Raw genomic sequence first — 14,263 nt, 5'->3', positions numbered from 1 at the left:
TACCAGATCCTGTTTCTCTTGGGAAATTGCATAAGTTGTATGTCGAGAGTTTGGTATCACAGCATTTAAAACCTAGGGGTGTGGGGTGGGCTCCCTAAACGCATGATGCACCATCAAATTGGTCAACCCACTACTCAAAGTTAAAATTTGGACTACAGATATGTTCTCAAATTTGCAGAGCCATTTTTTCTTTTGGTCAAGAAAACTTGTCTAGCCAAACAAATGTTGCTAACATTTCTAAGATGTCATCATTGGTAAATCCAGTTAAAAAAAGAAAAACTGATCTGCCGCCGAAACCTGAGTTGGCCAAACTATAATTTGGTACACTAATGCAACTTCACATAGTCAGAACTATAATCTGGTTCTGGAGGCTTCCAAGCCATCATCTGTATTTGTATCAATCAATATTCTATAATAGTACACATTGGAGAAGCTTAAGCTTGTCTCCCACCAGCTTATGGACCTGAAACAAATGTAACTGATAAATCAAGCTATGTGATTCATCTTTTAGCTTAATCCCACACAAATGCTCTGTCTGCACCGACAATGCATGTACGAAATCAATCGTGGTTGACGATCCTGTGTGGAATGCGTGGTTGTTGCTGAGTGATGCAATGTATATTTCCACCCGCTAGAACAATCTCCCTTGCACCTTCAATTCTTACCACCTGAGCCAACCCAAGCCATACCAACATTAGAACAGGCTTGTTCAGCAATAGAAACACATAGCAGAAATGAACATTCAATAAAGATAGAAGAAAATGAATCCTTTTTAATCTGCACATTATATGAAACCAGTCTTGTTTGTTTCCCATTGCATTCCAAAAGAGACCGCTCTGTATCCTATTATATTTATTTTCAAAGGATGAGGTTTTATAACCTGCAGCTCCAAGAAGTTCAAACTTTTGGACCACTGAACTTGGTATACAATTATATATTAAAAAGTATATTAACCTACAGCAAACCATTCTTCTCAAATTCACCACCTGCACGTAATTATATATGAAGATGCTGGAGAAAAAGCAATAGCTTACTTCATGGTTTGGAAAGGCTTGCGATAGGACACGAACAGCCTCATCATCCCATTTCTGGTCCCCAAATTGGGGTGCAATGATTGCTCCATTGGCAATGTAGAAATTTACATATGAAGCAGCAAGTCTTGTGCCTGGAAGTCTCGGTTTAGCTTCACAGTCCTCCTATAGAAGAAACATTGAACACCAGGAATAAAACAATGCACCATAATATTTTGAAATTCAATTCTTTTGAAATATTACAAAATAAAAGGGGTAACTAGTCTATGTAGAGGCGAGTTTCAAGAATTGTAGCATGATATATTGAAATGAGGAGTAAGGAATTAAAACTACAATCAATCCCCACTGTCAACATCCAGGGAGAAATATATGGTTACTCAATTATGTATAAAGACAGAAAAAGGTAAAATGAATGCATTTAACTTTCTGCGTTTCTCTGAGAAGTGCTGATTTCTAAGATGAAAACATAAAGCGCCAGAAAAAAATAGAGGCAAAAACTATTAATTAAACAAAAAGAATGAAACACTTTATCAAGCATTGGAAGGAAGAGGTCAACTGGACAAAAAAGGGCATTAAAGAAAAGGCCTGTGACTGTTTTGAATTTTTAATTTGGGATATGCCATCTAGATAAATATGGACAGCAGTGGCATGTAAAAGAAAAAAAATGTCCAGGGCATTTGAGAGAGTTAGTTGACGCTTCATGAAAGTTGAACCCTAGTTTGTAGTCTGTAGTAGGATGTTTACCTGAAAAATTCCAGTAGCCTCTTCATCTGTCATGTACAGTGGCCCAGGTACATGAAGTTTAATTATTTCTAATTTCCTACCATTGGCATCAGTAGTATTGGAGAGGACAGAAAAGGCTTCCACAGCTCTTTCATACTGAGGATCCTTTTCATCATCAGTCCAGGACAACAAAACCACACCAGGCTTCACAAAACAGCACATATTGTCGATGTGACCATTAGTGTCATCGTCTCCTGTCAAGCATTTTTGTAGGCAGTTTAGGTTTTAATTAAAATAAGAGACCTGAGCTTTATCAATTATATGCACATGCAGCTATACCACGTAATGTAAATCATTGCAAGGGAAAAAAAGAGCACAGAGCATCTCATTGTGAAAGAAAATTAAACTAGTATCATGTAAGATAGTGAGTTAGTAACCAAGCATCTTACCATATAATCCACGAGGTAACCAAATAACTTTCCTCACTCCAAGGTATGCCTTAAGTTGATCCTCTATTTGCTCCTTGGTCAAATCTGGGTTCCTGTTTTTATTTAAGAGGCACTCCTCGGTGGTGAGGCAAGTCCCTGAAGGAAGAAAGTAAGTTCTGGTTAAATCATAAAGATGACTACTATACTTGCAGAGGGAATGAGTTTCGTAATGGTAATTTTTGTGCCGAAAAGAAAAAATATGCAAGGTTCTGAACTTGCACAAGATGGGGCACATGGTAGTGCAACTTCCAATACATCATAACCAGGCATCGCCAATTCATTTCGTAAAGGAAAGAAACATGAAAAAGAAAGAGATACAAGGTAAACTCTGTAATATCAAAAGCAGGGGTTTTGGCACATAATTCAAGAAAGAACGGATCACTACCACGACCAGAGCATCACATACGTTTATGATTTAAAACAATTTTAAGGCACGAACTGGTTTGGCATCCAGAAGGAATTCTGTTGCTGGTGAAAGCCAATTCTAACTTAATATTTGCTTCAAAGAAAGAGGTAAGAACTTTCCTAATGCTAAATGATAAGTCTAAAATTTTGTTACCTTCTCCATCTACATGGATGCTTCCACCTTCGAGAATCATTGAGTGTGGAAACCTTGGAAGCTTCTCAACTGCCAGGATCTGCAGATTATGAGTGTTAGGAAAACCATTAAGCAGTGTTTTAAAAAAGCAAAGCTACAGATCATGTATAAACAAACTACGATCTATTCAATTACTCTAACCTTCCGTGCCACAAGAAGGTCATGACTCCAGTCTCGGTAACAACCATCATCAATGCCTATCAATTCCAAGAATGGGTACATGTCAAATGCACCGATGAGTAAACATTAAAATGATGAAATTATACTCTTAAAGCATCAAAGTTTCTAACAATATTTTGCATTGTTCAAAAAAAGATTCTAGTGTTCCATTGCGTGAAAGATGGATTATACAATGGCATCCATAGAGAACAGTACCATTTCATAAAAGGCACCAGATTTGAATAACTATAAACCCTACCTCCCCAACTGTTAAAGTTCCAATCAATACCAGCAACCCTTGGCTCTGGGGTAGAAGAAGAGGATGCACTTATTCCTATGACAAACTAAACAGAAGACAAATATTAACATTGTAAGAAGAAAAGAAAACAGCTTTAATGGTTAACATAAAAATCTTAGTATCCTACTAATGAATATCTTATCAGAATTTCCAAGATGAGTCAAAGGAAGAAGCTCACTGTTGGCCCTGTATCACGGAACCAAGAATCATTCAAGCTCATCTCGATAACCCTGATATTTTCTGGTAGCTGACTTCGTGCATTTGCCCACTAAGTGCAAACATTCAAAATTAAATCTCGTCTGAGAATAATATAAAAGACTAATAGAGATACTAAAGACATTCATCTCTTACAAATTATACCAACCTGAGTGGCACTTGCGCAGACAGTCACATGCTCAAAATTTGAGATTGCAGATGCGACCTTGGCAAACACCTGTTGAGCAGGCACTGCATTGTCTCTCCAGTTATCTGGGCGTTCCTATAATTCAAAATGAAGATTTATTGTCATAATAGACTCAACTAAGATTGAATGTTGGGATTAAAACAAAAGTAAGATCAATGCATCAAGGATATGAGAATGTTAAGATTGATGATAAGAGATGACTAGAAAAGATGGAATTAAAATTAATCGATCTACTACATAAATAATGAGAGTGACACCAATATAAGAGAAACTAGCATTAAATTGTAAGGACACCTGATATACAGCATAGATCACTACATGCACCTATAATAGTTTAAATTGCAGAAAGATGCATAATTGAGAATTACATAGAAAATGCAGAAACATATCTCAGTATGCTCTAATAGCTTTCAGGCATCAGTTATCTAATATGATGTCAAAGCAGGCAAAATCTGTACTAAAAACCTGACTGTTCCAAATAACTTGTAACTCATAATTTCACAAATGCATCAACTTAGCAATAACACGAGGACATATCATTATCAATCGAATTGGCAGGGCTCCACATGAAACTTAGCAATAACAGAAAGAAAAGGGATTTGAAAACACGAGATTCTCAAAGACCCGTCAGCCTGAACAACAGAATTCTTCCCCATAAACATGAAAAATGTTGAAACCCAGTAAGGCACGTGACGTGAGATAAATCGAAGAGAAGGGGTACTTACAGGCCATCCAATCCAACACTGTGAATGGGGTTCCCACTCTGCAGGCATGTAGTATCCATGGAGAGCCGGCGTGCCTTCCATATTCATAGCCTGCCTGCCCTCTTTCTCTCTTTGACAAGAAAGAACTAAGACTTGAAGGTTAGAACTAGCTTTGGTAGATTTTGTTTGGTCGAAGATGAATTGAGACCCACTGAACACTGCCTCAACAGTTGGTACACAGAAACAAGTGGGAGCTAAAACTCTTCATGTATATATAAAGTATGTTGGCTGCGTTTGTCAGGGTTCCAACTTTTTGCCTCATTGATACCGTAATTTTTGTATAAAGATTAAACAAGAAAAAAATATTAATTATATTATCAATGTTAATACAATCTTCACGCTATGTATTTCTATAAAATTAGAAACAGCATTAAAAGGAAAGCTTGACAAATAAATGATTTCCCCACTCCAATTTTATCCACTTACACTCTTTTTTTAGTTATAAAATAAAGTATAAGTGAATAAAATTGGAATGGGAAAATCACTACTCATAAATATTGTTTCTCAGTCTGCTATTCTGTTTTCTGTTTATAGAAAAGAACAAAGCATGATGAGAGTGGAGATAACCCAACTCCAAGGCTGGCACGAGTCCATGACCAAATTGGGTTTTCTACGCAACTTACATACGCTAGGTGAGTCACTGTTTGATCTGCACTGGTCCAGGCTCTAGCTAAAAAGGCTAAATAAATCCATGTGAATATCTTGTTAAAAGACAATTTTTTTTTTTGGGTGGTCACAAGGCAGGCCGAAGCCCGAAAAGGAAAACTAACAAGGCAAAGCCCTACTTTTTTTTGGTTATATTGGGAGGAAAGAAACCCCTTGGGGTTTCGAACCTGGGTGTCAAGCAGGGGAAGGGGGGAGGCCACCACTACTTTGGGCTCTTCCTAGATCATCATCCAACAAACAGCTTGAGAGGGAGACAGGAGCAGACTCGTAGTTATGAAGTCCAGGGTTAAAAGACATTTTTCCAGTTTCTTGAGACATATAAGATAAGACTATTTACCAAATAAAAGACATACGACATGTCTCACTCCATTTCACTATGAACAAAATTTATTTACACCATTGTCATTAAAAAATGAAACCTCTTCAATGTGAACGGCAAATGGCCATAATGTCGTCTATACCTTTTTAAAAAAAAGAAAAGTAAAAGGAACTTGCCTTATGTGACACTTTAATCAAATGGTCGATGATAACACACTAACTTCTATATTGTTTCGTGGATCAATTGGTGATTTTAAGGTGTATCATTGACTTAACTAAGAGCCTCTTCAAGGAAGTATGCAAATGAAATAGGCAAAATTATACTATAACAACCTAGGTGGCATGTTACCTACTCATTTGCCTCATGAAAAGAGTAAGTCACTCCAAGGGATTAGGCAATGCTAGTGTACAAATCATTATTATTTACTTGTATCTTTTATCTTTTACATTTACTATTATATTTTATAGAAAGTAGGTGAGAGAGTGAAGATGATATTTTATTATAAAAAGCAAGTGGGTTCAATATACCTCTTCATTTTGAAGTATGCAATATTGCCTTGTTGAGGAGAGTGTATTTTGCCTATTCATTTACCTCTTCCTTTAGAATATGAAAATGTTGATGTGACAAGGCAAATTAGGTTTTCCTCCTACCTTTTTTTAAGGGGTAATGCTAGGGTTACCATATTTTTCATACCACATTGTTATCACATTTCTAATAGAGGTGGAGCCTACCAATACAATGAGGCCCACCTCTATTAGAGATGTGATATGAAAAATGTGGTAAGCCTAGCATTTTCCTTTTTTTAAGAGGAAACTAAAGCTTTCGATCAAATGGTTTCCGCATCCAAAGCTGTTATACCAACTACCACATACTTTTTAGCCAAGAAAAAGAAAGGAAAATTCCTGATTTGTGAAAAAAGAGGAAGTTATTCCAACTTGTATTGGTTGAGTCCAAATCAACGGTGGCCCCTTCAGGGCAGTACAAAGTTCTATCTTTCAACGAATCCAAGACTATAAATTCCTCTCGGTATTGTCAGAAGAAAAGAAAAGAAATATATATTACACAGCTACACCCAGTTTTTGCATCTGATATTTTCTCGCGCGTATCTCTCAAAAACCAAGTGTCATCTCGTTTCTTCGACCCTTAGAATTACATAGAAAGCGATAAAATTTCCCAGAATCCACTATCAGCCAATTTGTCTCCAAGAAACTCCAAGAATTCAGAGAAACAGTTGCAGCTGTGATTTCCATTTCTGTCTTGAAAAAGGTGTGGTCACTCTGAACCAATCAATCTAACAAATTTTTCATGTATTCTTCAACTTTTATGTGATTTAAATTTCTGTGTCACTGTTTCCTGATGATTTCATATACTATTGTCCGAGTGGTACATGTTGGTCCTTAAATTTTCACTTCCTTTTTATATTTCTTTACTTTTGGCGGTTGGGAAGGAGTTCTTGAATCAATGTTAATTTGTAAATATCAATGAATCGTGAATGATTAACGTAATGGTATAAAGAATGGACATTTGCCTCTTAGCAGTATAAAGAATTACAGAGTTCAAAGTTCTGCAATTTCTTTCCTGTTTGATTCTTCTTTATATAAGCGCAATTGAAGTGTTGCCATTGCTATTTGTTTATGCAGCTAATAGGGAATAATATAGATTTTTAAGCTCTAAATGGCTCAAGATACAACTTCTGGTGCTGAATCACCGAGGCCGCGCTCTGGTCTTTTGCGAGATCAGGTCCAACTTGTCAAAAGAAAGGACTGTGATCGATATGAGATTGTCCCAATTCAAGATATACTGTCATTTGAAAAAGGTTTCTTTATAGTTATCCGGGCATGTCAGCTGTTGGCTCAAAAGAATGATGGGATAATACTGGTTGGAGTAGCAGGTCCCTCTGGAGCTGGTAAGACTGTTTTCACGGAGAAAGTACTCAACTTTATGCCCAGCATTGCTGTTATTTCAATGGACAACTACAATGATGCTAGTCGTATCATTGATGGCAACTTCGACGGTAAAGGATCTCATTTTCCTCTAACTACAATGATGCTAGAGTGTTTGCCTTTTGCATTCAGCCTTCAGCTTCTTTCTTTGTTCTGTGATTATTGTTACTTTTTTCTCAAATACCTTGGAGTGATACCATTGGCATGTTACAGCATAGTACATGCTTAAGAATTTAGGGTAAGAGTTACCATTCACACTCTTAGGGAATCCCATCTAAGTATGGAGGTTTGGCGGAGACCATGGTATAAAGAGACTTGTGAGAAATTGAAGATAAATGTATAGGTTTTCCAGAGTCCTAGTGAAATTCCACTTTTAGCTGGTGCATGCAGTGCCAGATGTGGAATACCAGCATACTGTGCTAAGCATAGTGTAGGGGTGTTCAAAATATGAAAATGTCCGTATTGAATTTATTCCCGGAAGTGACTTAATTGAAGCCTATTTTGAAACTTGTGTCTTTCCCATATCCCAATTAGAATATCTTCACTCTTTTGAGTCCATTGTCTTATATAGAAATGAATTTAGGAGGTCTGAGTACATAAAGCATCTCTTTGTTTTGAGTTGTATAAGCATGCAGCCCCCTTTTTGCTAGAGATGCTAATACGTAACCACTCCCACTTGGATTGGATCCACTGTTAAGTTCACATGTTATTAAAATTTCACATCTTTTCAGTGATTTTTTTTTCTTTTTTAGTCATTATGTTATTTACCTTTTCCAAGATTGTTCACTTCCTTGTTTATAGTTTTCCTGAAAATATACTTCTGTTGTCTTCCTCCATTGGTGTCTCTGGATCTATTGTTCGATCATTGCAATAAGTGATTATACATCAGAGCACTCACGGTTGAACTCTAATTGTTGTAATGTCTTGAAACAGATCCACGCCTGACAGATTATGACACATTGCTTGAAAACATACATGGTTTAAAAGCAGGCAATCCTGTTGAAGTTCCAGTATATGATTTCAAGTCTAGCTCTCGCACAGGTTACAGGTAGTGGATCTCTGCATGATGTGGAAAATCCTTTGCCACATTAAATTGCAATCAATCCTAATTCCCTTTTAATTGAGAAAAAAAAAAGGCCCAAAATTCTGGTGTTGACTGGTTTCTGTGATTCTTGATGGGATAATTTAATCTTATTACTAAAGGAGGCTCATCATGTCTGGCCTTCTTTGGTATACCTTTTAAATAACATAATAACTTTTATAGTGTTCTAATTCTGTTGTATACTCATGGTCATTTTGGTGCTTCTAACAGGACGGTAGAGGTCCCTAGCTCCCGTATTGTGCTCATTGAGGGTATATATGCCTTAAGTGAGAGATTGCGGCCTTTGTTAGATCTCCGTGTGTCTATAACTGGTGGAGTTCACTTTGACCTTGTCAAACGGGTGTTACGGGACATTCAACGTGCCGGCCAAGAGCCTGCAGAAATTATCCATCAAATTTCTGAAACGGTTACCCCTTTATCCTGTGTTAGATTTTTTTTTGCCTTTGGAACTTTTACAGAGCAGCCTTTGTAACATGTAATTATTAGGCATACAAAAGATTTATGGTGGTTCTCATCCAGAATTTTGAGACAGGTGTATCCTATGTACAAGGCCTTTATTGAGCCAGATCTCCAGACAGCACATATAAAAATCACCAACAAGTTCAATCCCTTCACTGGTTTTCAGAACCCTACATATATTTTAAAGGTTGGCTACTAAATGTCCTTGCTTTGGTCTTTCTTTTTCCCCAGTTTGTATGCTTCAGGTAATTGTTTATTTTTCTGACTGTTTCACTTTGCCGTTGTTTCTTATTGCAGTCAATTAAGGCAGTGACAGTGGATCAGATCAAAGCTGTTCTTTCTGATGATCACAAAGAAACCAAAGAAGAAACTTATGACATATATCTTTTACCACCAGGAGAAGATCCTGAAGCATGTCAATCGTATCTAAGGATGAGGAACAGGGATGGAAAATACAATCTCATGTTTGAGGTTTGACATCTGTAAACTAAATATTATTCAAGCTTATATATGCATTTGAGTTGTTCTTACTAGTGTCCTTGCCTATATGTATATCGGAGGTGTTTTCATCATTGGTCAATGGTAAAGAAATGAATCCAAAAAGGTTTATTTTCATGATTTGCTTAGATATGAGAGACATCCACACCTCATTTTCTTCATTAGTGTGATCCTGTTGTCCTCGTTATAGTCATTATCATCACTATCCAATTTCCTGCCCTTTGTGTTTGACTCTTCTTCTTTCTCAGCCACTGTTGTTTTATGGCTAACTGGTATAGACCTATAAAGAAAACAGGAGTGCATGCTAGTCCTCTTCTTGGAAACATATATATTTCTTCACCCAAAGCTACTTTCTTCCTTTATTTCTTTCTTCTCTATGGAACTGATTTTAGTTCTTTTTATTTCTTGCCCTAATATTTTATATACTTGAGGAGTTGAAAATTTTGGGTAGTTTGGAGCTCTAGATGTCTTGAGGTCTACCCATTATTCCTTAGTCCATCAAAGTAACAGTTTAAATGCGTCTTTTCATTTCAAACATGCACCTTGCTATTTTACTTAGTGAAATGAATTTCTGATTCCATTTAGAAATATGCTTGCTCATCATTTGGATAATGGACATTTTAAGGCAAAGAGTTGAAGATTGTGACTTGGGAAGTTTGACGGGGAGCACATTCTTACATGTCTGGAAAGTCATATCCAGCATACATGGTTGTATTTTAATTACATGTGGGTGCAGGTGAAAATTTCCATATAATTTTGTACAGGGTTCTGCTAATATGTGCTTGGTGGCAGATCATTATGTCTAAATATCATAGCTTGTCCCGGAGAAGGATCTCTGACTAGTTTATCTCTCTCTCTCTCTCTCTCGCAGGAATGGGTTACGGATAGTCCCTTCATAATATCACCTCGAATAACTTTTGAAGTTAGTGTGCGCCTTCTTGGAGGTCTCATGGCCTTGGGGTATACAATTGCATCCATCTTGAAAAGAAGCAGCCATATCTTCTGTGATGATAAGATTTGCGTGAAAACTGATTGGTTGGAGCAAATTAATCGCCAATATGTTCAGGTATCATGCCATTTTATGCATTCACTTTTTCAGATTGTTTTCGAATTTGTGATACATTTTTCTTTTTAATAACAGTGTGTTGACTATGTTTTTATCACTTAATGAATCTCAGATGTATTTTTCGTTGTATTTTCCTTTTCACTGTTTTGTTTGGTAAAGATCTCAAATTGTGATTTTTGTAACATTTGTACATTTGGGTTTTAGGCTAGTTCACTGGTTTTTGAAATATCAATGTAGATTAACTGTAGTTGTTTTAGGTGAACATTTCCTTTGACTCATGTAATTTGAAAATGCCATTCAATACTGAATTTCTTAACACTGACTTGCTGAACTGGTATGAAGGTGCAAGGAAAGGATCGGTTATATGTTAAATACGTCGCAGAGCAGCTCAATCTGGACGGTTCATATGTTCCTCGTACTTACATTGAACAAATTCAGCTGGAGAAACTTGTAAATGATGTCATGGTATGGTTTCCTCAATTGATCATGGGTTGTCCTGTTTCTGCATGGTCCTGATGCGATCAATCTACAGGCCTTGCCAGATGATTTGAAGACAAAGCTCAGCATAGATGACGATTTTCTTTCAAGCCCTAAGGAAGCCCTTTCTCGAGCCTCAGCAGACAGGAGAACCAAGTATCTCAACCGGTACTACTCATTTTCAGCTATTTTCTTGGACTTGAAAGGGTATTACAATTAGAAGGGAAGAAAGAGAAAATGATCTTAAAACCATAAAAAGAGACCAAATATCGTCAACCATTTTGTTTAGTTTGTCATAACCAATAAACTTTCATCCAGCTGATCATGCTTGTATGTACTGATTGGTTCTATTAACATCATATTTTCACTGGGCAGCGGTGCATCACACTCTTTCTCAAATCAAAGGGACAAGACAATGTCCAAGCTAACAAGACTTGCTGTTAACAGTAGAAGGTTTGATGGAAGAGCCCTGGAATCACCTCAAGCACTTTCAAACCAGGTGAGTTAACTATTCCTCGGGCTTGCTGCGCAGAAACTCCACATCCTGCATTGGTTTGCTTACCAATAATTTTGTCTTGTATTATTTCAGGGGGTTATAACTCAACTTTCAGAACAAATTTCTACACTGACTGAGAGGATGGATGAGTTTACATCTCGTGTTGAAGATCTCAACTCCAAGTTCTCAGTCAGAAAAGTTTCAGCTAGCCAGCAGAATTTGGCTTTGCAGGCTGAAACCTGCACTGGATCTGGACCCACTTCTCATTTTGTAACTGGCTTAAGTAATGGCTCATTGGCAGGATCTCTACTGCCCCATTCTTCGTCATCATCACAATTGGTCAAGGAGTCTCCACTGATGGAAGAGGTGGGATTTTGTGAAAAACTAAACTTGTGGTGACAGATTGATTTATTCTTTTCTGTTCCCTTCTGATATGCTTATTTGGTTATTTGGAGTAACTCAACAGATGCTAGCAATCACACGGAGCCAACGCCAGATCATGCACCAAATAGACAATTTGAGCAATCTTCTGCGAGAATATTCAGGAGAAAGGCTTCGCCAAGGAAGAGCAGATGGTAGTGGAAGAGTGACTGATATTGACTCAATTGTCCCAGTTATTCTCACTTTGGCAATTGGTGGATTAGGTTTCTTCTTCTTCAGGAGTCTGACTTCCCCAAAATAATTTCATGCCAAGCAGCTGACTTTCAGCATAAAATCTGCTACACCCTGTTTATATTATAAACCCCTGTGCTCCAAATAGATTTCTAGGGTTTATTTAGTGTGGTCTGGCCGTGTTGTAAATAGTTGGTATACTGTATACATGTTGAAAATGACAGTTGCAATAACATAGTAGTACAAGTCGAAGTGTTCCGACTGAGCCAGTTTCATATCTGTTTTATTTTACATAATTTCCGCTTACAAATGGAAGTTCTGGCAATTCTTAGTTTCATTCGGTATGCTTCCCACTTTTGATCCACGGGTCATAACACACATGGTCTAAATTGAGTTAATTCATCAAAGCCATAGCTCCAAGATAAGTGCACTTTTTTGTCAAAATATATAAATAAGTCTAGAATATAGAAAATGATGAATTGCATATGGATCAACCAAATCTGGAAGCCATATTGCAAGCTAAGAGAGAGAGAGAGAGAGAGCAGATTACTTTGGAACCTCATAGCTAACTTGCGATGAACAGGGATCTCATGTTCCATAAAGAAAACCAACTATGCCTAATTTCCACTTCAATAGTTACACAAACAAGCACATTTTAATTTTTTCTAAAACAAAGTACAAGGCCCATCAGTCAGAGGGATTAAAAAAAGGGAAAAGAACCTCAAATAAGATAATCAGTACAAAGGCAAGTAAAATGTCTCCAGCCTTCAGAAAAGGGAGGATTGAAGTTCAGAAACATCTCCTACAACCTGGTCATAATCTGCCTTTAGTTTATCTTGTTCCTCTTGGCCTAATTCCCCCTTGGAAGGCTTGGTCATCACCAGAAGACAGCAAGTTGGCCTCTTGGTGGCCCCTGCATTTGCAAGATCCTGAAGAAGACATTAACAAACCAATATTAGTGAATACTTTGATCAATAAAGCAGCTAACATGTGCGAAAGCTCGCACATTGAATAATATATCGTATAATGTGAAATAATTTTATAAAGAAAGATTGAATTATAAGCTGCTTACTTCTTTTGAGGGCACATAAAGATATGGAATTTCAGCCTCTTCACACAAGATTGGAACATGAGTGATCACATCAATAGGAGAAATGTTCCCAGCAATAACACATAACCTGCACTCCAGCACAAATGATACAAATAAATCCAGCCACATCTGATCCAAGAAATGTAAGGAAGTAGAGCTAACAGATTAAGACATCAGATGCATACATTGATTGCACGAGATCCATAGAACAGAGACTGACAAATTAAGGCCCTTTTTCACTATTTGAATCTACTTCAAAACTCTCCCCACAACACTCATAACGTAGCCCTCTAGTATGAGTCAACCATCAATGCAATTATCAAGTAATGTCTCACTAAATCGATGTTTTCTTTTAACTCTACCCATAATTTCAGATAGACTGACCTAATCTGGGACTCAATGATTAAACAGAACTAATATTACTCAATATAACACAAGGGAAGAAATACAAGGAAAAACAAAGTATCTACTATGACCAAAGTTGGGTCCTTTCAGTTCAATACAGTATTTTTGACAAGCAAATGAATTGCCTAATACAAATTACAGAAGTAAAAGAAATTAGATGAAGAACTGACCCCTTTTGGCCTCGCCTTATGCTTTTGACTACCTCCTTCACTCCTCTCTTCAAGCATTTGTTCTCAGCAGCTACAAGATACCAACAAAAAAAACATCAGATTGCATACATATGCATACATGTATAACATATTTATACACGTATAATATGTATATGTGTATGTAGGCGTATATACCTCTGCGGACAAGCTTGAGGGTTCGCTTGCAGAGCTTCTTGCCGGCAAGGGGTTTGGCTATGGGAGCAAGAGCCTGCATCTTCTTCCTCTCCCTCTCCTTTTGCGCCGTCTTCTCTACTTCGCTATCGCTTCCCATCTCTCTCTCTTCCTCTTCTTCCTTTCTGGAGACGAGGATTTTTCACTCTCTCTCTCTCTCTCTCTCTCTCTCTCAAGTCTCGCACAAACCTACCTTCTGCACATTAGGGTTTTTTCATTTTATCACCAGGGTTTAAGGAATTGTGGGCCTTAGATGGGCTTCATAAATGCACATTATTTGGGCCAA

At 37.3% G+C, this 14,263-nt stretch overlaps 3 protein-coding genes across 3 annotated transcripts; 1 reads left to right on the top strand and 2 right to left on the bottom strand.

Moving 5' to 3' along the window:
* Positions 1 to 264: 264 nt before the first annotated feature.
* On the bottom strand, positions 265 to 4,678 carry EMB1873 (porphyromonas-type peptidyl-arginine deiminase family protein). The gene is made up of 10 exons (XM_088252825.1): positions 4,426 to 4,678; positions 3,662 to 3,775; positions 3,476 to 3,565; positions 3,259 to 3,343; positions 2,982 to 3,037; positions 2,802 to 2,880; positions 2,204 to 2,338; positions 1,776 to 2,008; positions 1,035 to 1,196; positions 265 to 668 (listed from the first exon to the last, which is right to left on the bottom strand). The coding sequence occupies exons 1-10, from the start codon at positions 4,510 to 4,512 to the stop codon at positions 561 to 563; spliced, it is 1,149 nt and encodes a 382-aa protein (XP_088108951.1). The 5' UTR covers positions 4,513 to 4,678; the 3' UTR covers positions 265 to 560.
* A 1,646-nt stretch (positions 4,679 to 6,324) lies between these two features.
* On the top strand, positions 6,325 to 12,377 carry LOC110753391 (Phosphoribulokinase / Uridine kinase family). The gene is made up of 12 exons (XM_021954296.2): positions 6,325 to 6,715; positions 7,090 to 7,463; positions 8,326 to 8,440; positions 8,705 to 8,900; positions 9,027 to 9,140; positions 9,251 to 9,424; positions 10,323 to 10,517; positions 10,860 to 10,982; positions 11,050 to 11,162; positions 11,370 to 11,493; positions 11,584 to 11,856; positions 11,957 to 12,377. The coding sequence occupies exons 2-12, from the start codon at positions 7,124 to 7,126 to the stop codon at positions 12,170 to 12,172; spliced, it is 1,983 nt and encodes a 660-aa protein (XP_021809988.1). The 5' UTR covers positions 6,325 to 6,715; positions 7,090 to 7,123; the 3' UTR covers positions 12,173 to 12,377.
* Positions 12,378 to 12,648: 271 nt separating this feature from the next.
* LOC110753399 (Ribosomal protein L7Ae/L30e/S12e/Gadd45 family protein) lies at positions 12,649 to 14,180 on the bottom strand. Its single transcript, XM_021954305.2, has 4 exons — positions 13,942 to 14,180; positions 13,768 to 13,837; positions 13,175 to 13,280; positions 12,649 to 13,031 (listed from the first exon to the last, which is right to left on the bottom strand). The coding sequence occupies exons 1-4, from the start codon at positions 14,075 to 14,077 to the stop codon at positions 12,870 to 12,872; spliced, it is 474 nt and encodes a 157-aa protein (XP_021809997.1). The 5' UTR covers positions 14,078 to 14,180; the 3' UTR covers positions 12,649 to 12,869.
* Between the last annotated feature and the right edge of the window lie 83 nt (positions 14,181 to 14,263).

Source organism: Prunus avium, chromosome 5, assembly GCF_965620075.1.
Source record: "Prunus avium chromosome 5, drPruAviu1.hap1.1, whole genome shotgun sequence".
Classification (NCBI taxonomy): Eukaryota; Viridiplantae; Streptophyta; class Magnoliopsida; order Rosales; family Rosaceae; genus Prunus; species Prunus avium.
This window is presented reverse-complemented; position numbering and strand designations above follow the sequence as displayed.